General features: G+C 41.6%; 2 protein-coding genes across 4 annotated transcripts in view; both read right to left on the minus strand.

The window, feature by feature from the left end:
* Positions 1–4,786: 4,786 nt before the first annotated feature.
* The window catches only part of nrg1 (neuregulin 1), a 50,746-nt gene continuing 29,196 nt past the window's right edge, over positions 4,787–26,336 (minus strand). For 2 of the 3 annotated variants that reach the window (XM_029515557.1, XM_029515554.1), the window contains exons 6-8: positions 25,712–25,865; positions 25,501–25,613; positions 4,787–6,802 (exon numbers count right to left, since the gene is read on the minus strand). In XM_029515557.1, coding sequence (XP_029371417.1) covers positions 6,238–6,802; positions 25,501–25,613; positions 25,712–25,865 — 832 coding nt within the window. In that variant the 3' untranslated portion in view covers positions 4,787–6,237. The remainder of the gene's footprint in view (positions 6,803–25,500; positions 25,614–25,711; positions 25,866–26,336) is intronic. The other variant, XM_029515555.1, reaches the window with a different exon arrangement.
* Positions 17,994–23,000, minus strand: LOC115051843 (uncharacterized mitochondrial protein AtMg00860-like). Its single transcript, XM_029515558.1, has 2 exons — positions 22,392–23,000; positions 17,994–19,062 (listed from the first exon to the last, which is right to left on the minus strand). The coding sequence occupies exons 1-2, from the start codon at positions 22,458–22,460 to the stop codon at positions 18,547–18,549; spliced, it is 585 nt and encodes a 194-aa protein (XP_029371418.1). The 5' UTR covers positions 22,461–23,000; the 3' UTR covers positions 17,994–18,546.

Genomic DNA, 26,336 nt, shown 5'->3' on the forward strand with positions numbered 1-26,336 from the left:
GAAATCAAAATTCACACAATACTTCACCTCAGGGACACATCTTTAATTATGCAGTCAGAATCATACAGCACGTGTAGTTAAAGCTACGCCATGCGTGTAGGTAATCATGGTTACTACACCTTATGATGATCTTGTCAACACTTTTAAATTCCCAACATTCTTTGCTTGTCCTATCCTTTTCTGATGACCACAGAGCAACCTAAAGAAAGATACCACACACCTTTAGACACCAATACTATATTATCTATCCTCGGCAAAATTGGCAAATTAAGTATGAAATTAATGTTAATTTAAACTGACTGATTGTTGTTACTTCCAAGTTTGACATTGCTGTGAGGAATCAGTTTGTTAAATGTACTTACCCTAACAATATAAAGGTCCCAAGCTTGGGTTAAAATACGATTAATTAAACCTGCCAAGTGAACACAAATATACAAATTATGAGTAAGTCTACATCTCAGCTGTTCCTCAGTGCTACAGGAATATGAAAGAGATCACAGATTAGAGTTAAGTAAGGAAAGATGTTTTTTTTTAAGCATTATTTTAGATATATTCATTACTAGATTACTTTCTGTGCTACACTACTGCTATATGATCATAGTTCACAGCATTCATTAATGGAAAATGAATCTATTCTAATCTATTAACATTATTAAAATCATGAATTGAAAGAAATGCATTGATAGAAAATACTGAAATTTTCCTATGATGCCCATGCTCAAACAATAACACAGGTTGTTGGAATTGCAGTTGTTCCTTCTTCCCTGCAGAACATGCTAACGATTAACAGATGCTCACCAGTCATAACGTTTGTTTTGTGGTTGTAATAAATGCCATGTCCCTGGCTGTATCGCCATATCAAGTGAGTAAAACCTGTGCATACTACGAATAACCATTTCATAGTGTAAGACTGACTTTTTCCGTCATCCAAAGTATTCACTGCACAATCAACATCGGCTATTCATACACCGCTGAAACGAGTCAGCTGCATCAGTGTTAAACTTAGCAGAGAAGACGTGTTGATAACGGCCGCCCACACATGTGCTGCCTCGGCCGGAAAAGCAAATACCCTCAGATTGCAGCAAGCCAGGCAATTAATGCGTCGGACACGTATTGAAGAAGATAGGTGATCTGCTGGAGCAGGAGTCAAGTTGTCGGAAGCCTGAGAATCAAAGCACACTCCCCTCAACATCTCCAGTAGCCTGCCCACAACCAGGCTTCAAGCAGAATTAAAGCCAAATTAAAATGAGCTGATTCGTGTTAACCCACCGACACTGGATAATATTAGGAGCACGTTGTCACGCTGTAAGGAAGAGGAACAACGTCGTGGGAGAGACAAAAAAAGTGAGTAAAAACCACTCCAAATATGCTTAGAACTACAAATGAACTTTCTTCTGTTGATTCTTGTTTTTTTTTTATATCACAATACCAACCCTCCTCTTTTATCCAGGCTTGGGACCGGCAAAAATGACCCAATTGAGACAATTTGGCGGAGTGACTGAGGTTTTGGGGTTTTTTTGGTTGTTTTTGGGGTTTTGTTTTTTTTTTAGTTTTCTTTGGTTTTAAACAACAACAAATCACAGTAAAACATTAACATTTTAACTATAACATTTTAAACAGTTTGTACAATCTAAATCTAAATGGACCAAAAAGAGACAATAAAAAAAAACTGCCAGTGTCATTGTCTCAAAAAATGTGAGACAATGATGTTAGTCTGGCCTTAACGCATGTTCATTGTTTGCTTTTTTTTTCCCCCAGACCCCCATCCACACACACACACACACACAGATGCTGCGCTGGCTCACAGAAAGAGTGGGTCATCATCACTTCATCATCACATCATCAAGGCTCTTTATGGCAGGTTCAGCAACTGAGGGAGCTGACTTAAATGAGAAACAGCTGATGTGCCAAAAAGCTGCAAAACATTATCAAGCTGGTGCTCATAGCAAGCCTCACCAAACAGCTTCAGTCCATACCGGATGTACAGGATGAAGTTAAGGGTCTGCAAGGACATCCGATTTCTGAGTTTACTTTTTACCACACTCATCTGGCTAAATACTCTCACAACTTCAGCATTCGAGTGTGGCAATGACAACACAGACACAGCAGCCATGGCACTTTCTTGGAACAGGTTGGTATCAGCTGCATCCCTGAACTTCCAAATCTCACTCCAGAAGTCTGGTGTGTGTTTTGTCTCATTCCATTTACAAAGATGGATGACACGCCATTCCTGGATAATCTTGTCTATCTCTGCAGGGGAGTAGCCAAGAAGTTTGCTAATTTTTACAATTTCTCCAGGGCACATATTGTGCTTCAGTGTTTCCTTGACATGTACTGCAATTCTTCGATGTTGTCTGGCAGTCTCACCCTCAACTCATTAGGGAGAGGGAGTGAGGGAGATGTTGAAGGCTACACAGCGCTTTCTTACATTGTTCTCATCCTCAGATGCAAGGTGGAGCTCAGCCGCCTTGGACTCAAAAAGGTTACCAAGGTATGGTTTTGGACTGATGTGTCCATCTATTGGCCCTTTGAGCACATTAACATTTGCCAGTGGATTCAGCACCCTGCTACTCACAGACTTTATCAGGCTCAACAAGCTGTCAAGTAGCTTAAGAGGATCAACCTGCTCTCCCTCAAAAGCCTTGATGGCCAACTGTACCTCACCCAGCACTGACTTTAAAAATGTTAGCTACAAGATGTTTTGAGGATCATTATACATGTTGTATAAAACCTCAGCCATGCAGCAGTGTTCACTGGACGTTATGACTGAGAAATGCAGCCTAAGTTCCTCCCACTGGTCCAAAATGAGTGAAACCACAGGTTCAATGGAGAGCCAACGTGTGGCACACACCTTAGTTATCGGTAAGAGTTTCTCACCACAGTTGATAGTCTCATATATGGCCATGTAAGCCTCCCTGCATTTTGGAGACACTGAAAACCAATTGTAAGTCTCATACCAAGTATTCCACACTACGAGGGATGGTGTCATTTGAAGCATGACTAACAGCAAGCTGCAGAGAGTGACACACACAATGAATAAGCATAAGATCTTTGAGGCCATATTCCTACTTCAGCACTGTATGGACCCCATTTTTAATCCCCGTCATAAAAGAGGCATTGTCAGTCCCTATCCCCAGGAGTTTTTCTTTTTTAAGGCTACACTTCTCAAGGAAAGCCACAACAGCACGGGCTATAGATCTGGCATCTCCTCCCTCCAACTCAACAACCCCCTGAAATGTAGACACAGTTGTCTGCTTGCTGTCACTAAAGTACCTTATTACAACTCCCAGGTACTTCGAAACACTGACATCCATGGATTCATCAAGGAGGAGGCTGAAACACTGGTCACCCACATCTGCAACCAATTTTTTCAGAAAGTAAGGTGCTAGAACACCATTGATCCTTTCTGTGGACTTTGTCCTGTGCATTTTGAAGTGGGTAGCAGCAGTTGAGTCTGAGAAAGCCACTCTACATGCTTCTTCAATGTGGTCACATCCCAGCTGAACAGTGTTCAGCGATAGCTAATGCCATGGTGGCCTCAACCTTTTTTGTAGAATCTATTTATTTTTTTTTACCATAAATGGAAGCTTGTTTTGTGTGGAAGTGTTATATGGCTTTGCCTTTTGAATGTGTTTTTGTGTTGTCATTTGTTTTTTTATATTGCACAGTTTGGCATAGAAATCAGCCTTACAGTACATACAGTATGCCCATGTATCATCACCAATAAATGGCTTCAACCAGCCTTTGAACTCTGGGTTCGATTCCCACTCCTTCCTGTATTTTCGACTGTACAGTTTAGACTTAGACATGTTCGGTTTCACAGAGAGGCACACACACAGTGGACAAGGTAAATAAGTGAGTGAGGCTGTGTGAGGGAAATGCAGTGATTTATTTTACTGCAGTGATTTGTTTTAGACAAAGAAAGTTTTACATTTACTTCCCACCCTGGTTCAGCCTACGGGTTCAACACCAGCGGCGGAGTGCACGTGTTTCCTCTGACTGCAGCTGGGAGGGACTGCTGTGACACGCAAGTACTGGGCTGCCTGTGAGTGCTGTGGGATGGGGGGGAGGCTAACAGCAGCACACGCTGCTTGTTGAGAAGAGTAGGTGATATGTGCTTTAACATCAGAGTCTCCAATGACACCACAAAAAGTCATTAATCGCTTTTTTTTTTTTTTCAAAATTAGTCCCTAGAGGGGTCTGAAAACTCTTTAAACTTAAATATAGCGACAAAGTTGCTAAGTTGGTACCACTGCGTGTGCCCCAGTATCCTGAATTGGTGGAATATGTGTTTGTGCATACGTGAAATTCAAACCCCAAACAGGATGTTACGATCAAATTTGGAAGAACGCATTTTTTTCGTTAAATTTAATTGATTTGTTTATGATTGCCGCAATTTCGACATTTTATGTTGGAATTACTTATATTTTATAACTGTAGTCAATTAACAAATGTATTTCTACTAAATATGCCTAATTTTTTACATGTAAATTTACTAGGGGTCAGGATAACTTTTTTCAGTGTACTATCTCAGTGTACTATCAGTGTACTATGGTGATGATGTTATTTTGGAAGAGGCCTTGATAACCCTGGAATTAATTTGTTCAGGTCCATAGGAAAAACCAGATTAGTGTACCACAGAGGTTCGTGCATACACGTGTATACATATGTATATATGTATATATGTGTGTGTATGTGTATATATTAACTAAATAAAGTGTGTTGAAAATGAGTGTTGGTGACACTTAAATGAACAGTGAGTCACAAAACACAAAAGTGATTTAACATTTAATAAGAAACAACAGCGCTTAAGTTTTCATGGTGTATTTACATAATTTGAAGACATTTCTAGACCTAAAATCAATGAATCATAGTGTTACACATACAAGTGGCAAAATATGACACATAAAAGTTATTTCTTACTAAGCACTAATAACTATGTGGAACAAATGGCTGCATATATCATTTTAAATCTTTTTGGTAAAATATAAATGTGTTTACCATATATTGCCATAGTAATTAATGTTTAGTTAGCAGGAACTACCAAAAAAAAATACAAACTAATCTGAGTGTAGATATAAAATGCAGAAGTGTGGCCACCATTAAAACAGGTCTGATATACTGTGTCTGATTACCAACCCAAAGATCTTACTCACTGTTCATACCATACAGCTGGATGATGGGAGAGTCCCATGTTCTTTGACAAGTCATCACACACACAGGAAGAATGAACACAAGAAACAATAGGTGTGCACACACACACACACACAAATGGTCACAGTTTGGATAAGTCTGACCAGACAGATGAACCAATGAGCGCCGATCAGCATCAGGTTTATACTTCCTTTAATCCGAACACGAGTCAGGAGCACAGGATGTCTTTACAGGACAGGACCACACATTCAGTCTTTAGTTTGGTTGACATTCTGATATCAAATGTAGAGATGGAACCAGTAACACACTGGTGATGTAGATGTCCTCTGAGTCAGTACGTAGACTGGCCAAAGCCTTCAAACAGTATGGGAAAACCCTAACCACAGCCTACAGCACTGAGTTCGACCCATGAACCAGTGCAGTACCATTAATATTGAAACTATAAACTTCAAAATGCAGAATATAGAATAGAAATATCTGGGGTTGTGTTAAAGCTCATTACTATTAAAGGGTTAGTAACAATATAGACTTGACTCTCCAGCAGGAGTTCAGAGATCACCTCTAGTGTCATAGTCCACTGATGGGTAAAAATCTAATAATCACCTTCTATTCAAATTGGCTGATCAGCTAATTCGTTAATTACTTATAAATATCAGTCCAAATGTTAAAGCTCAGCTTTGTGTTTCCACAGTCAGCTCTCAAGTGACTGGGTAAAAAGGGGTGGAGCATGCACCTCGGCTACACAAGACTTGTTCCTAAACGTTTTGTGGGGCCCTTTCTGCCTACAGCCAGCACAGTGATTTCAAAGCTAACTGAAGGATTAAGATGGTGGATATCTGGCCATGTGTGCATTGCTGCAGTTCCCCTAAACCTTTAACAAGAAGGCACAGATTATATTTCTCTGCGACAACATACCAGTGTATGGCACTTTTCCTACAAGACATTAACACGTGTACATTTATATAAAATTCTTTATTCACTGTCACTAAAATAAAAGATTCATTTTTCATCTATAACAGTTTTTACACATCAAATAATTTATAGAAAATAAAGGTTTAATGTTAATTATTTCTTCTCTTTTCTTCACACAGCAACTGGATGCAGTTTGGCAGAGCTGGAGCACTGAATTTGCATGTGGTGGTATGGTGCTGCTGCATTAGTCCTGCTGTGGTTCAGAGACTTGAACTCCAGGGCTACAGTGCTGTCTGTCTCCATGTCATGTAGCAGTTGCCCATTTGTGATGGCTGCTGTCTGGGTGCTGCAGTCACTGATGTTATTGTTTGTGTGAAGTACCTGCTCAGGTGATGCTGAGGGCTTGCAGCTGGGATCTGTGTTGTCATGGTCATTTGTAATGTCCTCCATAGAAAACATTGGGCTAGGTGGTAAGCTGTCTGCTGCATGACCATAGTTGTAGTGGGCAGACCTCCTCTTCTCTGTGTTCCAATTGGAGGACTTGTGTTGCTGAAGAGACTTTGACAACAGCAGAGGGCACTCCTCCTCCCCAGAGGGGCTTAAAGCCACCGAGGGGACAGAGATGCCCAGGCTGGACAGAGGTGGCGACATTTCTGAGGGGGGGAACCTTGGAGTGGCAGGAGAGGTGTGGGACACTGGTGACAGCTGAGTTGGGGATGTCATGGCAGATGCAAACCTACAACAGACAGATTACCAATTTTTGTGTACAGGAGCTAAAACTAGCACATTCAGTGTGATGAACAACAAGTTCACACATAGACACATTACACAGGCCTACAGAAAAAAACATGATCTCTCTCTAGGTCTCTCACCTAATGGTAAGTCCACACCTGTGCAAGTCCAAGGAAATGTTTGTGTTAGAACCATCTGTAATCACTCATTTCATTTGTGTCACCATATCATCATTATCAGCAGTCACAACTGCACATGTGAGGGTGAGCAGTGTGCGTTGCTTACAAAACAAAACAATCAGTGAGGCTCTATGTTGTCTTGACTTCACAACATCATCAGAAACACAATGTCCACCTCATTAACCTATTCATGCACTGCATGAGTGCACAATTCATTCAAATATGAAAAGAACAATGCCACCGAGTTCAACATTCCAATCAAGAGCTGCAGATTTTGTTGAAGTTGTGATGTGTCAAAATGCTTGTTAAGTATTGGGATTCTTCAGAGAATATTCCACTAAGTGATATATGGGGACCAATAAAACACATAAAAATTAAATTTGAAATGTTTCCATAGTAGTTACATCATAGGAACAGAGACTCTTCTTCTTTAGTTGTTTTGCCCTCAACTATTTCCAATACCTTGGGAATACCTCAGCAGATAGAGACAGCCTCATATTCTTCCTGTTTTGGTTGCACAGAGACAAGCATACTATATTTCCCTTGTGAATTAGTATTCTAATACTTGCTGCCTTCTCCCATTTTCTCTTAAAATTTTGCTTCAGGCAGATAATCTAATTGTGTGAGTGCTCCAGTTCAATAATTCACACTGCCCCCTAAACTCCACTTAGGCCAGTTTCACCTACACCACCTAAGCTGCCTCTGTTTATGTCCAACAGAGTTCACACTGAAGGGAACTGGCCAATTAAAGCACACACATATACGCACACAAGGAAACCCGGACATTATCATCAATTAATAAAACCCCCCCGGACGCCATGGACTGCACGTAAAAAGTGGGCATATCCGGGGAAAAGAGGACGTTTGGTCAGACTATTGTTGTCATTAAAATATCATCCACAAAGTGACAAAAACACCTTATTGTTCAGTTCTATTGTATTATATATTGTTGTCATGAAAATATATTATGATTCAGAGTCCTTTTTTGTGTTTTTGTTTCAAAAAGTTATATTGATGAAATCATAGTTCTGTGTCTATTACTTTATCTGCGAAGCTGTTATACAAGGAGCTCATTTCAGTCTGTGAAACACAGATTATTTCATACAGGTCAGCTCACAGCCCAGTTCTTCTGCAAACCTTATAAACCCTGTGTAATTAGGCCATTAGCAAGTAGTCGCACAGTCAGGAAATGGACACTTGAGGAGAATGACGTTAGAAGGCATTCAGGGAAGGGAATACAAAGTGAATACAAAGATTGGAATGTGTTGCTTGAAACTGGTGGAAATAGTATCGGCATCAACAGTCAGATTAGTTGTTTAAATGAACACATCAACTTCTGCAGAGACACTATGATAGCTGCAAAGACTATACACTGTTAAATAATAACCATTGATCAAAAGCCACATCACTGTAAGAAATGATTCTGTGGTGATGTAGATTTGAATTAATGTATCAGGTGAAATATATTCAAGATATTGTGTTTTTGATTTTGAGGTGAATATTTAATTAAATTTCAAATAAAAATGTTTGGAATAAAATCCACCCATTGTAGTTAAATAAAACATAAGCATTATGTTTACCAAATCCTAAATAGACAGAATACTGAGTGAATTCAAATTAATGTAATCAGGCAAATTTTAATTCAGAAGCACTTCCTGTCAAAGTACGTTTTTTTTTTTTTACTGCAGCACGCTATCATTTAGCCACAAGACATTTGAAGAGAGTGCAAACAGTGAAGGTTCGTCTTCTTCGACATTACTCAACTTGCAAAATTGAACTGGTTCACTAAGGTAAGAAAACTTATTTTATTATCACTGGCCTTGTAAGAAGAACGCATGTAGTGGAAGGTTATAGTCTATTACAATATAGAATGTTCTTTCACAGGTAGCTATTACAAAAGAGACTCAGCAGCAAAATAAAGTTGGCTTCTGTTGCCAAGGCAACAGAATGTTCGTTAGTAGGCCTAGTGTGGTTTTATTGCGCTATAATATGAGCATTGCATTATACATTTTGGAAGGATTCATATGTAGCGAAGTCAAACTTTTATTTTGAAGGATGCGGCTTAGCATTCCGCTATTATGGTTCCTACGTCCCTTGCGTGTTGATATATCCTCAGCATGTTTTTATAAAATTGCTTAAATAGGTATATTGGGTTTAATATTAAGGTTGGACACGTTAGCAAAAACAGATATATTGGGGGTTATTGCTAGAAAAGCATCTTATATTTCGGCCCGCACTTGACGCACTTCCGTTAGCTTTACTTCCTGTGTGGCGCTTGACTTCCCGGGCAGATAACGCAAGTTCTCGTCTGTTTTGCTGCAACTTGCAGATGTGAAGGCAACTTACCCAAATACACTTGAAGTAAGTTTATTGGCAGTGTTACGTTTTAGAGTCGCAATTTTATTTCTTTTCTTGCTTAAATCTGTTCATTTTAGCATGGTAATGGCCACTAATTAATTAGTAATTAGCACTTAGCTAACGTTAGCAGGACGAGAGAAGGCTTAACATGGCACAGACTTTTTAATTTTACAGTTTCTGAAAAAAAAAAAAAAAAAATCATATCTGATTAGCGCCGGTGTTTGGTTTGATAGTTGGAGCTGATTAACAAGTCATTTAAGTGATGTTTGTACTGAAATAAGTCTACATTTAGCCATAAAATAGTTGCCTAATAAAACAGTGACTCCCACCGTTACTTTTTAAAAATATATCATCATGTTGCGCGCCCCCAGTGTCTCACAGTAGAGCAGACATTTATTTTTCTTTTAATAAGTTTTTAAAACATGGTTTTCCGTACTTTAACGATTAAAAAAATCACGTGTTTTCTGGGTGCATATTTTCTGTGGTTTGATAACTCAGACCATGTTATTGTTGCTTTACAGTCAAACAGACAGACAGACAACGCATGTAAAATCAGTTCATGAACGATTTAGACTGGCAATTATTCATGTTATTATGTTGGCATTGATGTTTATATTGTTGTTCAGGAAATTTCAGTTATATCATTAAAATGCTGAAATCACACCCACTTCTCTCATTCCTAGGATCTACAAATATGCATATACTTTCATTAATTCATTTCATTGACACCAGGGGTGATTTTCATTTGTAAATAAGTAATGTGAAGCTGAAAGGCACATCTCACATTTAAAACTTTGTGTTTCGTCCTGAGTTGGCTCCAAGTGAGACAGCAGTGTAAAATCTGTGGATTCAAAGCAGCATCACACATTTGAGATTGGAAATTAGGTACCTTTTCTCAATTATGATTGAGTTGTAATTTGCAATTCCTGTTAAGAGATAATGGAAATGTGAAAACGATGACCCTGTAAGGGATTGCTTCCAAATAATGTTGTCAAATTGACTTTAAGATGTATAAAAATATTCTTTGAATAATTTATCGAACATTATTTTTCCAAAAAAAGTTTCATTTATGTCATTAAAATCCTTAAAATTACATCTACTGACACTCCCTCGTTAAAAATTCCAGAATGTATAAAGATGCAAATATTGTGGAGGGGGGACTTCAAGTACTCTGACAGTGGCTAAAAATATTGAATGCTCGAAAATTTATAAATCATAAATTCTCCAAATCTCTGAACTCAACTAGAGGGATGAACACTATTCTTCCACAAGATACTGTTAATAGAAAGGGATATAATAGTTGAACAGCATAAAGCCCTCATTACAATGGATGACCAATTGTAGAATGTAAAAACATCAAAATAGAGAAGAAAAAAACAATTTGAGACCAAGGCCTGCGAGAAAATAAAATTTGATAAAATAGATTTATATGCTATCACAACAATAATGAATGTATTGTCTAGTAATTGTTGTGCCTTGGATGGCGTATAGTGTTGCCTCTGATCAAATCTCAATCTGGAAGGGATGTTCTTTACTGTGGATTGACGTAAGAACAATTACTTAAGGAAGGAGTGTAACAATGGCTTAATTTATGAGGGTTCTTATTAATTAAAAAAGGGGAAATAAAACGTGCTCATTATATACAGGTGCAATTCAAAGCATAAACTAGGTGAAACCGGTGAGCTTGGATATGTAAATGGAATGGCATGATATAACAATGATAATTATGCGGCTGGTGATTCTTGAGGATTTGGGTGAATGAATGGCAGATCGTTTATCAAAATACAAGGGGGAGTCTGTCTGAGGAAGGAGAGCTCTAAAACTAAAAGTTGATTCACTGTTGTCTGTTAGCCATGTCTCTCACCACTCAGAACAACCCGCTGGGGAAGCAGATAAATGCCACATTACTTGGTAGACGACTCAACTGGCCACCCAAAGAGCAGATGCCACGTTGAGGTCCTTCGTCGTGGCCTCCCAAGCTAGACTGGTCCTCAGCTGAAGTGGCTGTCGGTCTGGCTCGTTCTCTTCAGCGGCAGTGTTGTCTTTCGTGCGATTGGCTTGGTTATTAAGTTAATATCCGAATTATTCTTCTCTTTCCTGATGAAAACAGACTGGAGCCGCGGGCGGCACAAGAGGACCTGGTTACCACGGCAACTCTAGAGACGCTGGAGGCTGAGTGCCGTGCAGCCAAACTTGTTCCGGTCTCCAGCAGCTTCAGCTTCAACTTGGAACTTAGCCCTTGTAGCTTAGTGGCAAAATTCTGACTTCTGAGTTTCTTTTTCTGTTTATTTGGAGGCTGACCCATGGGTGTGGTCTGGTTGTCGGCCCTAATTTGGTCCAATTGAATTTCTCCCTTGAGCTTCAGGGCATAGCAAGGGCGGTGTTTGGATTTTAACTGTGCCTTTCATTCACCCAAGTTTGAAGTTATATGTAAAACAAGGATAAATGTATCGTTTGATAGTACAGTTTTCTCTGCTTGTTGTGGTTACTTTGGTGGACGTGGTTTTATCTGATTCACTGTAAAACACAATTAAATGGTTATTAGGCAACCACGCCATCACAGAGCACACAAACAAATGAACGAAGAAAAGATGATTTTCATGCATATATTGACTGGCTGTGGCAAACCAGAGACGTGGCTATGGACAGTGTATGAAGTGTCTTTCTTTTTCTCTTTCTCAGACATTTATGAGGGGAATTCATGTACGTTGGGTTATGGTGTGGTGGCAACACGCCATTGGTTCCGATGGCTCGCCATCAGGTGGTGCTGTGGCTGCGTGATTGGAGCCGTTCATTATTCAGTGTAAGTCCTATCTATGCCAAATTAGCTCATAGAAAAACGGTTTTAACAGCTACGAAGTCCTGTTTTTGCAGAGAAGTCGGTTTGGCGTCCTTGCAGTCTCTTACTTGATCAAGGTATCCTATTTCTTATTATATCAACCCTTGTGACCTTCTGAGTATGGATGCATTCCAGAGCGGCAATTTACGTTCGCTGCCCGATAAGGTTATCAGGTCAGCCTGAGTGGAGGGTCAGAGAAGGGGTACCTCTCTGCAGCATGAGGCAGGTTCATACTTATTTTTTGGTGCTGACTGCAATCTATTGTCATGGGAAAGCAGGGTCTCTAGATGCCAGGTTCAAATAAGGGTCCAGGACTGCACTTAACAGAGACCTGAGAAATCTCTGTCGGAGGCAATAGTCTCTTAGAATTTTGAGGGCTGTGGGGGATTGGAATCTCCAACCCCCTTTCTTCGGACCTCACAACATAATGCCATATGCTTGCAATATATTTCTGACAGAAGACACCTAGAATTTCATATTGCAGGACACTGAGAACTTGATGGAACTTGAACAGCTCGTAATGGTAATTATTGTGACCCCAAAGCCTGGAGCTTCTACATGCAACAGCCCAAAGAACTTTGGAATTGTCATAGAGAGCATGGAAGTCATCACAGGACTTGGAGATATTGCGAGGGCCTGCTCTGTCCTCCTTGGCTTGACCTACGCACTGAATCTCGATTATCTCAGACAGCTGAAGTACACCTTTGAGGTATTCCAAAAGCTTTTCTTGGAACTGGATGATTCAAAGCTGTCCCTCGAGAGCAAACGTCTGGCTTGAAATGAGACTGTAGTTGCAGTACAGACTTTTCTCCAGCTTCTACAGAGCCTGAGAATTGCACATTTTAAAATGCTATGTTTGTAAGTTGGCACCGATTTGGCCTTTGTCTCATGAATGTCAGTGACATTTCAATTGTTGTTAGTTTAACTGTTCAAAGTACAAATGTTTTTAATCTGTACAAATTGCACTTTTATGATTTATGTTTTGGTACATGCACTTATGGAGAATTTTTACTTTAAGATCATTTTTGAACTAATTTAGTGGTTCAGTAAGTTGAGAAAGGATGGAAACACATGTTTATGGACATATCACCATTCTGTAATATGGCATTTCTTTTCTTTTTTATTGTTAAAGCATTTTGTCCTTTTCAAAGATCTGGTTTGAAATGTGTGAGCAAACTTCTGGCTTGAAAATGAGAGTGTAGTTGCAGTTTACATGTTGTGCTATACAATGTTCAGCTTCTACAGAGCTAGCCAATTGCAAATTTGAAAAGACTGCTATGTTTACAAGTTAGCACTGATTAGGAAAAAGATCATTTAAATTAAATACGAACCTACAGCGGCTGGCCAATTAATTAAAAAAATTATCTTTTTTTAAACAATGGCTTCAAATTAGTAGACAGCAAAATGAGGAAACATGCAACCACAGAATCATTCATTCACATCAAAATATGTCCTGTGCTGTACACTCATATGTGCACTTTTACTGCACTTTTTCTCAGCACTGTATTCTTGAACAAAACTAAATCTAAATGTCCACACGCTGCAGTTAGCTGTGTGGATTGTATGAGATGAACTGATTGTATCATAGGTGACCTGATTTCAGAGACGAACATTGATTGTGACTGGAAATGGCCTTTAAGATCATTATTAATTCCATTTCGTAGTTGAGTAAGGTGAGCAAGCATGCTAACACATGTTTATGGATACATCAGTGTAAAATTTAATTTATTTTTGTTTTTACAAAAAAATGTGTTTTGTGTTACAATGTGTTCGAAAGCACAAAAGTGAATTAATAAAGAGTTTAGTTCTGTACTTTCTGGGCCATAGACGAGTTATTCCTAAAAAAAGAAGAATATTTATATTTAATTCATTGCATTGAATAAATTTAAATTAATGCACAGATAAATATAGTTAATTATTACTCAATTATATATCGATATAATCAATTTACACATTAGGGAATTTATCTTTTTCAAATCAAGTAAATAGGGCAGCAGGATGGTGTAGTGGTTAGCGCTGTTGCCCCACAGCCTGGGTCCTGTGCGGAGTTTGCATGTTCTCCCTGTGTCCGGGTACTCCGGTTAACTGGTAACGTTAAATGGACCGTAGGTGTGAATGGTGGATGGAGTGGAGAATGGAGTGTGAGTGGTTGTTTGTCTCTGTTTGTCCTTGTGTGTTGGCCCTGCAATGGACTGGCGACCTGTCCAAGGTGTACCAAGGCTTGTCCCTTGCCCGATGTGAGCTGGGATAGGCTCCAGCAGCCCCGGAAATGGATGAATGTGAGTTAGGTTAATTAATTCTGTACTGTTTCTGATTCAAATCTACTCATTTAAATGTAATTAAAATTTACTCAATACCAAACATTGTGAAAAGTGTAATCTGTTGCCTCATTTTTATTGAGTAGATATGGATGACAGCAGGTGCAAAAGGAGTGAAAGAGAACATTAATGCAAGGTAAAGGTGGAATATAGAAAGAAAATAGAGAGGAATTAACTATACAGCAACATCTGTGAGGTGTGGAAAGGAGTCAGCACTATCCCTGGCTACAACAACAACAAAAAGACAGCCATTATTGGGCCATGTGGACAGAGCCAACATAGTCAACCAATTCAACAGATTTGACATTGCAGCCACACCAACCCAATGTCTCTCTACTTCCACAGTTGCTACTTCTTCTACTCTGTGATGTTGTGATTAACCAATAACATTTTAATTTACAGTGAATGAGATAAAACCATGTCCACCGAAGTAACCACAACAAGCAGAGAAAATTGTACTTATCAAAACGATATATTTCTCTTTGTTTTCCATATAATTTAATACTTGTGAATGAAAGGTGTAGTTAAAATCCAAAAACCGCCCTTGTTATGCCCTGAAGCTAGAGGATTTATTAGGAAAGAGAGGAATAATTCGGAAATTAACTTAATAATCAAGCCAATCGGACAAAAGACAACATTGCCGAGATGAGGGACGAGCCAAAGCAATAGCCACTTCACCCGAGGACCGGTCTAGCTTGGAAGGCCACAACGAAGGACCTCTGATAAAAGTGACAGGCGTCACAAACTCTGCCTCCTACTGAATACCTCAAAGACAAAGGAAACGATAGAAGATTTCCAAAGCTCCAAGATCTCGCTTCAGCTAGTGAATAATCGTGGAGTGGACATCGAGGTGTTGCCAAATACCTGCCATATACCAACATATAACTGGAAGTAAACCTGGACAAAAAGTTAGACTGCTCCCCTAATACAAATTCACTCTACAGAAAGGGGCAGAGCTGCCTCTTTTTATTAAGGAGGCTCAGATTTCTAAACATCTGCAGAAAAATACTGCGGATGTCTGGGTTTTCAAGTATACTGCAGTCTGCTGGGGAGGCTGCTTAAATCAAAATGATGCAAGGAAGCTGGAAAAAAAAAGGTAGAAATTGCTGGTTCACTGATGGGAACTAGATTCTTCTCACTGGGGGCTGTGGTGGAGCAATATACGCAAAAAGAGACCTAACCCGTCTGTAACATATACTAGAAGTATACTAGAAGATAAGCTACCAAGCAGCAGAATTTCCCTCCAGGGATTAGTAAAGTATTTCTGGTTTCTGATAACAGGCTTGTCGAATAAGGCCCTTTATCTGTGATATAATCAGCCCATTCTACAGCCTTCAGCTTTTGCTGAATTATTAAGATCCTCTTGTATAGCATAGCTGAGACACTGTGTGTCTGTGGACACCAGGTTGTTAATTATTGACATTCACTTACTGATCCCTCATAATGCAAAATTAAGAAAGATGTGATGTGAGCCAGCAAACAGAGTCAGTAATTATTGCTTCCAGATCTGAGTATTTCTAGTCAGAGTGTAAATATAGTCTACATTAACTCTTAAGTGTGAATGTTTCCTGTTCTGAAGAGTTGAAGTTACCTCAGCTTAAGACTAGGCGCTGTCATGGTTCAAGGTATCCTGACACATCTTTGAATGAGCACTTGTCTCTCGTGCCACCAGCGGCATTTAGATGACCCCGGTTGCCCTGTGTGGCACCGTGGCTCTTTTCCACCAATGACATCACAGAGACAGACTCAGTGTCTGATGCAACACTGTTGTTCCAGTGTGGTCGTTTACATGGGAACAGTTTGCAGACAAGACTCTTCACTTTTATGGCATAAATATAATGAGAGCTCAATTTGTACAACTCAACCAATTTGTGCAAAGTCTTGCTTCTGCAGGTTTTATTGAACCAGCAGCAAGTAGACCCACATTTTACATTGTGTAAGAGAGTGAGCCCAAAAAATATGTTTGATCCCAGTTATCATCAGCTATTATCACCAATTACAGTCTACAGATGCAGAAGATGCATAGCACTGGCACAGGATCAGTCTCCTGACAGATTTAGACACAGTCCATTGTAAGGCAGACTTGCTTAGTCACTGATCAGAGAACATAGATCTAGACCAGAGATACCTGTAAGATTACTAAGAACTTTCAGAATGATTTCAGAGCAAACATCTCGATTTAGAGTGTGTTGATCAAAATTTCTAGACTAACCCTACTTCATCATTTAGGGGTTCTATAGTTAATCTCCCCTTTTACGCAGAATTCAAGGTGAGATTGCCTTCCTCAAAGCCCTCGCTGAGCACTACCAGCAGACTATGTTAAATTAACTTTTGTGCTTTTGCATTTTATCAGTGTAATGTGTTCAGTCCATGATAATATCACTTTCACAAAAACATTGGTACACATGCTTGCATGTTTCTGAAAGGAAATCACTGTCTTTACGCCTGGACACAATGTCTTTGTGACAAAAAGGACCATTTGAACCATGACTCCTCTAGTTTTGCATGCTGTTTCTTTCATAACTAAACTCAATTGGCTTTTCCCAGCATGTCAATGAACCAACTCACTGCGTCAATCATATCCTTGATCTTGTTCTGACATATGGCATTAAAATTGACAAGTTAACAATTTTCCTCAAAACTCCCTTCATTACCTCATTACATTTGAGTTTACATTGATTGACTGCACAGCATTAAGGAATAAATTCAACTATAGAAGATGTGCCAATTCAATTGAGGATCTCTCCCATACACAGGTTGATGACCTTGGGATTAGCACTATGGCCACACTGTGTTCAAATCTTGATGATGCTGCCCCTCCCAAAAAGAAAGTAATAAAAGAGAGGAGACTGGCTCTGTGGTATAGTTCTCAAATTTGTGCCTTAAAGCAGACGTCATGGAAATTAGAAAGAAAACGGTGTTCCAGCAACTCAGAAGAGTTTCACTTAGCTTGGAAACAAAGCTTAAAAAAGTATTTAAAACATTCTTCACAATGCTAGAAGCTCATATTATTCAGCACAAATAGAAAAAAAAAGAACAACCCCAGGTTTCTCTTCAGCACTCTGGCCAGACTGACAGAGAGTCACAGCTCAATTGAATCTTGATCCAGATGTTTTGGCTAACTATAGACCCATAAAGACACTCCTGTTGAAATTATCGAAAAAGCAGTTGCAAACCAAGTATATGACTATCTGCATAGGAATGGCTTGTTCGAAGAGTTTACGTCAGGAATTAGAGTACCAAAACAGCACAGAAACAGCACTGGTTAAAGTTTCCAATAATGTTCTAATGACTCCAGACAATGGATCAGCCTCCATACTTCTCCTCTTAGATCTCAGTGCTGTATTTGACACCATAGATTATAATATTTTATGACAGAGACTGAAACATGAAGTTAGAATTAAAGGAACTGCACTAAGATGGTTCAAATCCTGTTATGCAGATGACACAGCTGTATTTATCAATGAAGCCAATGAAGGCTAACTGGCAGGAGACCGGCGGGACACCTTATGCTGGTCGCAGACCAGGTAGGCATTAACAAAGTCTCTAGTGTCCTCCAGCGTGCCCACCAGAACCATCTTTGCACCTCTTTAGTACGCTGAATTCCAGGGTGGCAGGTGAGCCGGGAGCCGTGGGCCCACTGCTGGACATCCGACCTCAGGTCCTGAGGAGTGAACAGCCAATCTTAGGGACAAGAGCTGGGCCCCGGCTGGTCCTCCAGCACAGCCTTCACCCACTCCTCCCAGGTGAGTGCGGAAAATGGGAATGATAGTGTCTGGTCTAGTTGTTATAGTTGTTCGCCTCTCCGACAATGAACTGGTGTGACAGTGCATGAGGCTTGATGTTGCGGAAGCCTAGCCGGTAGGAGAAGGAGTTGAACCTGGTGAAGAGCACAGCTCACCTGCCCTGTTGAGAGTTTAGTCTCTTAGCTAAGCAGGTATGTTCCAGGTTCTTATGATCTGCCCAAACAAGGAAGGGGGACTCGGTCCCCTCCAACCAGTGGCGCCACTCCTCTAATGCCAACTTCACCGCCAACAATTCTCAGTCACCAATGTCATATTTCCTCTCCACCGGGGACAAATGCCTGGAGAAGAAGGCGCAGGTGTGCAGCTTCTGGTCTTTTTGCAGAGCATTGGGAAAGGACGGCCCCCATCCCCACATCAGAAGTGTCCACCTCCACTACTAACTGTCTGGGCGCAGTAGGATAGGAAGCCGATCTGAACCAGCCACTCAGGTGTTGAAACACCTCCTCAGTGGCCTGACACCACCGAAAGGGTGCCTTGGGGGAAGTGATAGCGGTGAGCGGGGCAGCCGCAGCGCTGTATCCCTGGAGGAACCTTCGGTAGAAGTTGGCAAACTCCAGGAAGCATTGCAACTGCTTACAAGAGTCATGGATGGTCCAGGAGGCGATGGCAGAGGCCTTGGCGGGGTCCATCTCAATGCAGTTCTGGTCAATGATGTACCCAAGGAAAGAGACTGAGGAGTTGTGGAACTTGCACTTGTCTACTTTAACAAACAGGGAGTTCTCCAGGCATTGCAGAACAGTCTGGATATCGTGAATGTGCTCCTGCTTTGACCGAGAGAAACATGAACACATACTTGTTGAGCATGTCCCTTAAAACATTGATAATGGCCTGAAAAACAGCCAGGGCGTTAATCAGGCCGAAAGGTATAAGATCTTTCTTTATTTGTCCCACAATGGGGAAATTTGCATTGTTCCAGCAGCAAACAGACAGTGAATAGAAGAGAAGAATAAAAGAAGAATATGTACACTAAATAATAGCTACTAAAAATAACCATAATAGATAAAATATATAATAAAATGAAAAATATAAAAATAAAAACTGTGATATTATTTACTTGAGAAATTTTAGTGTGATTAATATACCAGAGATCAAATTGTTATGGCACATAATAAATGGATAAATAAATGTATATTGCACACAATAGAAATTGAATGTATAACTGGTAGTGTTCATGAGACAGTGTTGGACGTTAAAGTGCAGTGTGTCAGATTGTCCAGGTTCAGGGTATGTGGGGTGGGGTGGGGGGGTAACTGGGAACAGTGCTGGTTATATAACCTGCAAGAAGAAGGACCTGCGATATCACTCCTTCACACACTTGGGGTGAAAGACTGAAGGTGACGGAGCTCTCCAGTGCAGTCAGGGTGCCCTTCATGGGGTGGGAGTTATTGTACATCAGAGAAGACAGCTTGGGCATCATTCTCCTTTCTTGCACCACCTTCACTGGGTCAAGGAACACCTTTTGAGGTCGTAATAATCAGGGGGTACTTTGCCAAGGTCAGAGGTGGAACAAATGGGTGTAAGTGTAACAACCAGTTTGAAGCTGTCTGAGGGGGACAGGAGGGGATTATGGCAGCGAAACCAGGTGTAAACGAGGATCATAGGAAGGTTGGGAGACCTCAGGACATGCAATTGAATTGTCTTGTGGTGGGTGCAGGACAAGAGCAACGGAATGGGTGTGGTCTGAATGGAGATGGTCCCCAGGAGATGACCGTCCAGGGCGCTGGCCGGCACTGGACGGAACAGGGGAACCTGATCGATACCCAGCTGACGGGTAAGTTCCTTGTTGATCAGGTTAACATCTGCTCCAGAGTCAATGAAGGTGGAAAGGGTTGTTTGGTTGAAACAACTCTCTGGAGTTAGGGGCAGACACCCGGGACTGGCTCGGCAAGATCCCATGCTTCAATGCTAAGCTCTCCCTTTTTACTGGGCAACAGGAGATGAAGTGTCCAGCCTGGCCGCAGTAGAGACAGAGATTCCCTTGTAGCACCGCTCCCATTCCTCCAGCATTAGGCTGGTGTGTCCCACCTGTATGGATTCCACCCCCGTGAGTGCATTCAGTGAGAGGGTCGGTGCCAGGTGGAAATCCATGCTGGTGGTCCACTCCCTCCCAGAGTAGCTCCTCACCTGAATACACCTGTCTAGCCTTGAAGTCAGCTTGATGAGTCCCTCGAGGAGTGTCAGGTGGTCAAATGAAACCAGATCATCCTTGATGTAGAGGGAAAGTCCATTGAAGTAAGAGTCATATTGGGCTGCAGAGTTCCAGTTGCTGGGTCCGCCCGGGGCACGGAGGTTGATAGCATAGTCGGCTACCGCCTGTTTCCCCTGCTTCAGGCTCAAGAGACCTCCAGTGGTATCAAGACCCAGGGAAACGGGTCTGCAGGTCAGGAACGGATTGCATCCTTCAGAATCCCCACAGTAGCTCTCCAGTGCCTACACACAGGGCTCTGATGGTAGCATCGGGGCTGGAGCTGAGGCAGAGGCGGCTTGCTGTGTCATGGAGGTGGCTATCTCTTGAACCTGGGTGGCTAGCATTGTTAGCAACTGCTCCAGTGCCGAAGCAGACTGTCAAGTCTGTGCCATGATGGAAGCTAACTGTGTCTTGTACTGCTGGGGCATCCCCTCTACTCAAGCTTGGTGAGACTGGGGAGAGGAGGGGTCTGCTGGGTCCATGTTTGGCCAGATTGTACTGTAACGGGTGTGGTGTGGACCCAAAATCACTACACAGGAGAATGGAAACAATTGGAAAGAACTTTTAAAGTCAAAGCAACTAACAGGGAGCAGGGCAGAAAAAGTCAATTCAGAGCACAGTTCTCTCTCCACAGAGAAAGCCTTCATACAGTCCCTTTGTCTTTGGCGTGGGGGAGGAGTGAGGCCAAAGCAAGGAGTCTGTAGTCTGTAGAGCCAGCCATGCATGCAGAGGCGCCAACAAGGAGAGAGCGGAGGAGCAGTTGGAGACAGGTGGGAGGATTCTACATATAGTTCAGAGTAAAGACTTCAGGTTCCAGGGCTAATTGGACAGGTGAAGGACAAATTGGCTCCATGAGTTGACACAAGTAGCACAAAGGCTCATATATTTTGCCATTAGGTTTGGATATCAATCAATAATATCGGATATCGATCAATAATAGTTAGGATGACTAAGCAGCCATTAGATATGGGGAGACCAATTAAAAGGTCCAGAGCAATATATGACCATGGGTGACTTGGTATGGGAAATGGATGGAGCAGCCCCGATGGGGATCTTGTGGAGGTCTTATTCCGGACACAGATTATGCAGGCAGAGACAAACTATCTGACATCCCTCTGAACAGTTGGTCACCAGAACTGTCAGCACAGGAAGGCTGGTTAACACCAGGGTGGTGAGTAAGGTGAGCAGAGAGTCCACTGGAGAAAGTCTGAGCAAACAGCATCTGGAACAAACAAGGTTGCTACTGGAACATTGTGCAGATCAGGCTGGGTTTGCTGGGTTCAGCAAACACGGGACTCAATCTCCCAGGAGATGGTGGTGATGATGCAGATGAGTGGTACAATGGGGCTGTCCGGAGAAAACTGGTGGTGGTGGTGTCAGGCTTGGTATTCTTAGAATCAGGGTGATAGGTGAGTGTGAAGTCAAACCTTCTGAAAAAACAAGGCCCACGTGGTTTTCCAAGAATTCAGTTACTTGGTAGCCTGGATGTAGGACAGGTTCTTGTTGTCAGTCCAAACTACAAACTACTCCTCCAGAGCCATCATAATTGCTAGAAGTTCTTGGTTGCTGACACCATAGTTTCCTTTCTGTGGTGAAGAGTTTATGGAAACACATAAACTCACAGAAAACACAGGGATGCAGGTTGTGATCATGGGGTGGACTTTGAGACAAGATAGCACCTACCCCGGCAGATGCATCCACCTCTATGACAAACTGAAATTTTGGGTCCAGTTGAACAAGAACAGAAGGGAAATGATGCTTGAGCTCCCTGAATGTGGACTCTGCCTATATACTCCACCGGAAGGGTGAAGGAGTAGAGGTGAGGGCTGTGAGGGGTTCTGCCAGGCAACGGTAATTGCAAATGAACCATCCATAGAAATTCCTAAACCTAGGAAATGCTCTAACCTCCTCTTTTGCTGGACGCAGGGGACAAGAGGAGACAAAGTAGCCAGCCTGGCCACAGTACAGCAGCATCTGGTGTTCATTCACCGCTGTCTCTCCTCTGCAGTAAGTTGGGCCCGGCCAAGCTGCATGGGTACAGGATCTGGAAGAGACTGAGCAGAAGAGGTCAGAGGCTGGGGAACAGGTAAGGTAGCAGGAGTGACTGAGCAAATGTCTCCGTCTGTTCTCTCCTGGCGGTGCTCCCAACAACGGTCGTCAAAGCGAACAACCAGGGATATGAGCTCCTCCAGGATCATAGGCTTGTCTCTGGTCACCAACTCATCCTTGATGGTCTCAGAGAATGCATTTTGGAATACCCCATGTAGAGCCTTGTCATTCCACCCACTCTCAGTAGTGAAAGTGTGAAACTCAACAACCATCTCTCCAACACTTCATGTGTATTGGCGGAGGGACAGGAGGCGTTTAGCATCATCTTTACCTTGGACAGGGTGATCCAAGGTGACTTGGACTTTGTTTCTTCCCATAGTATGTGTTTTGTCCTCTTCCTGTTCCCGTCCGCAAGTTGCTGAATCATCTCTGCGCCATGTTCCTGCTCAGTACCTGTTGCTTCAAGAGTTACCTTTAGTTATCATTACACACTACTACTCACTTCCCATTGTAACTTCTTTTTCTCCCCTCCTGCTAATATTTACTGCTTCACATTTAGTGCTACCAAGTTGCAATCACTGCCATGGAAAATACATACAGAAAACATACAGAGGATGGGTGGGAGAGAGAACAAGAATAGGAGATGTTCTTCCTCTACGCCCTCCTCTCCTTCACACTGGCTCTCACTCTTTCTCACTGCCTCTTCTCCTCTGTCCCCCTCTGTCTCTCCACCCAACCGGTCAAGGCAGATGGCTGCCCTCCCTGAGCCTGGGGTTCTGCCCAAGGTCGCTGCCTCTTAAAGGAAGTTTTTCCTTGCAATTGTTGATAAGTGCTTGCTCTTGGAAGGACATGTGAGGCCTCTTTAACAACTCCATAAAGACTTTGATCTAGACCTGCTGTATGTGTAAAGTTATTACGATTTGGTGCTATATAAATAAATTTGATTTGATTTGATCTCCTCCCATAATGCTCCATTGGTGTTGAGCCAAGCTTGGCTGAAACAACATAATCCAAGCATTGATTAGTCAGTGGAAAAATTTATTGGCTGCAGTCTTCACAGTTTGTCTTCTTGCCTGCTGTCTACCTGTATTTCCTTTCTGTTCCTTTTGGGTAGCACAACCTGGTTGATATGTTTAGCAGCCATACTGGCCTTAGGACTTGTCAGGACTTGAGATAGAGGCTATTGAAGAAGTTTATCACTGAATTCATGGCAATTAAGTTCTCTTGAAAACAGATTATTTCTCAAGGCAGAGAAAGATGAGTATCACATGCGATCTGATATTTTTTGGCTGTATTTTGGAAAGCAGGTAGGTGACAACTGACCAGAAAAAGTTAAAAGCAATAGCAGAGTGCTGCAAACCTTGCACTCTAAAACGACTCCTTGGATGTGTTAACCTCTACTGCAGGTAACTATAACTCAGTATAACTATAACTAACTCAGTAACTATAACATTATTACTGCACCCTTGACAACAGTCAAATTGTCACATATTAAAGGATGTTTTTCCACAGTTGCCAAGTTCTTGCTCATAAGGGATTTGCTGGGTCTCTTTTTATACATTTTATGAAGTGTTTGGTCTAGACCATTTCTATATTAAATGCCAGAAAGTAACTCTGTTATGACTTGATGCTATATAAAATAAATTTGATTTGATTTGATATGATCATCTTCAACCACTTTCCTCTGGACCCCTGCAGCACATCTTGCCTGTGTTACTCTGAAGCAACTTTTCACCTGTGCTACTCTAGTAGTACATCTGGATCACTCTCATCAGTTCATCATTGAGGTCATCACTTCTGATATTGGCTTTGGAGCTGTGTTGTCACAACATTCAGACCATGATAAACATGATAATGAACTCCACACCTATGCCTCATTTTCTCATTGCCAAACCCCAGCAGGGCACACTACAATGTGGGACGTTGGTGATGGCAAAACAGGCTCTTGAGGAATTGAGACATTGGTTGGAGTTTACCGTAATCTATCATCCAGGTTCAAAGAACAATCAGTATGATGCTCTCTCCCACCAGTGTAATGCCATTGGAAACCTCTGCCAACCCTTACACCATAAGATCTTCTGCCTATGTGGTAGGTATAGTTACATGGGAGACTCAGGTCGCAGTCAGGGAGACACAGCAACCTCAACCAGACCCAGGTAATGGACCTCAGAAGTTTCCTTCAGTCCTCAGCTCTGTCCATTCCCAGGTTATTCAGTGGGGTCATACTTCTCGGTTTGCTGGCTGTCCTGGATCCAGCCATACTCTGGAACTCATGAACCAGCTTTTGTAGCGCCAAACCTTAGATGCTGACAGTGACTCACTCACTCACTCACTCCCTCGCTCGCTTCCTTGATGCATCCTCATTCTTCTCTGTCCCCCCCTCCCTCATTCACTTCGTCACACCTTCAATGATTCTTTCACTTAATCAGCAGCTGGCCTACATCACTCTATCACTTGCTCACTCATTCACTTAGACACACCCTCACTCATTCATCACTCACTTCATAACAAGCTCACTCTCACTCGGTCACTCCCTAACTAATTCATCCTGTTACTAAGTGGCTCAGTCATTCCCCACCTAATTCACTCACTCTCTCCTTCTCTGTCATCTAATTAAACTTATCCACATAATTGTGCACTGAACTAACAGTATTGCTGTATTCTTTGGCTTCTAAGGATTGTGCTTGTCTCTGTGTCAATGTCTATGTGAAGATGTTTTAATTTTATTTTAAACTTGGAACTCTGTTAAACAGAGACACACTGTAGCATTTTTAATGACAGTTTGCTCCTGGAAGTCAGTGTCAAACTTTAAGCTGAGGAGCCCTTTGTCAGGAGTAAATAAACTGACCAAAGTTAAACTATACCACAAACAGTTTGAACCTCTGAGGCTTTGCCTGAGCAAGAACATAAAACCTTCAAACTTTGCCAAACAAACAAACAAAATATTTTTACCTTCCTTCCTTACCTTTGGCTGGAGATATGTGTGAGAGTTGTGACTTCATGTTCATATTTGCTTGTGGAGAAGGTTGTTTCTGTCTCTTTCTCGGCTCCATGCTGGGGAGTCATCCCAGTACACTGCTATAAAAGGGAAGCAAAAACAGACCCACAACTTCTGTGAACGCACAAACACAGCTGGACTTGGAGTATGGTATTTGGTACCACATTTGATAACATACACTGATGAGCTGCAAATCCTGAAGAGGCAAATTAGAAATCTGACGGCCTCTGGCCGAGTTAGCAAGGTTGGGGCCAAAACCAGTGTTGGTGTTGTGGTTCCTCTTATTTCTTAAGCTCTGCCTCAGGCGGTCATGGAGCTTCTTCCTCTGCTTCCTGTTTGGAAAGAAACAAACAAGATTTTGAGGCAGCTCACTTGGTATGTTTTCTGATTAAGATTGGGGCAAAATACTCTTCAATACATTTTTATTGTCTCCAATAGCAACACCAAATATGCCTAACAATGCTCAACTCATTTTATTTAGTAATATCTCTGGCTTTGTTTCCCTGTAGACTGTTTTATCCCTCCAGTCCTCTTTCTTCCTGTCCCCCAAGTGTTTAATCACCTCTAATCTACGTTCCAGCTCAATACCTGCTACTGCAATAGTTACCATTAGTTAACATTATATAAAAGGTTGTGTCAAGTGTCTTGATGTAACTTTGTTATTATTTGGCGATATATAAATACATTTGATTTGATTTTGATTTTGATGAGATTGAGACAGAAGATTAGTGGTAGGGTGAGATAAAGCCTTCTAAAACTACATCACCAATGAGTACCTGAGATGTGATATCAGCTCTCACCTC

The sequence above is a fragment of the Echeneis naucrates genome, chromosome 12 (genome assembly GCF_900963305.1).
Source record: "Echeneis naucrates chromosome 12, fEcheNa1.1, whole genome shotgun sequence".
Taxonomy (NCBI): Eukaryota; Metazoa; Chordata; class Actinopteri; order Carangiformes; family Echeneidae; genus Echeneis; species Echeneis naucrates.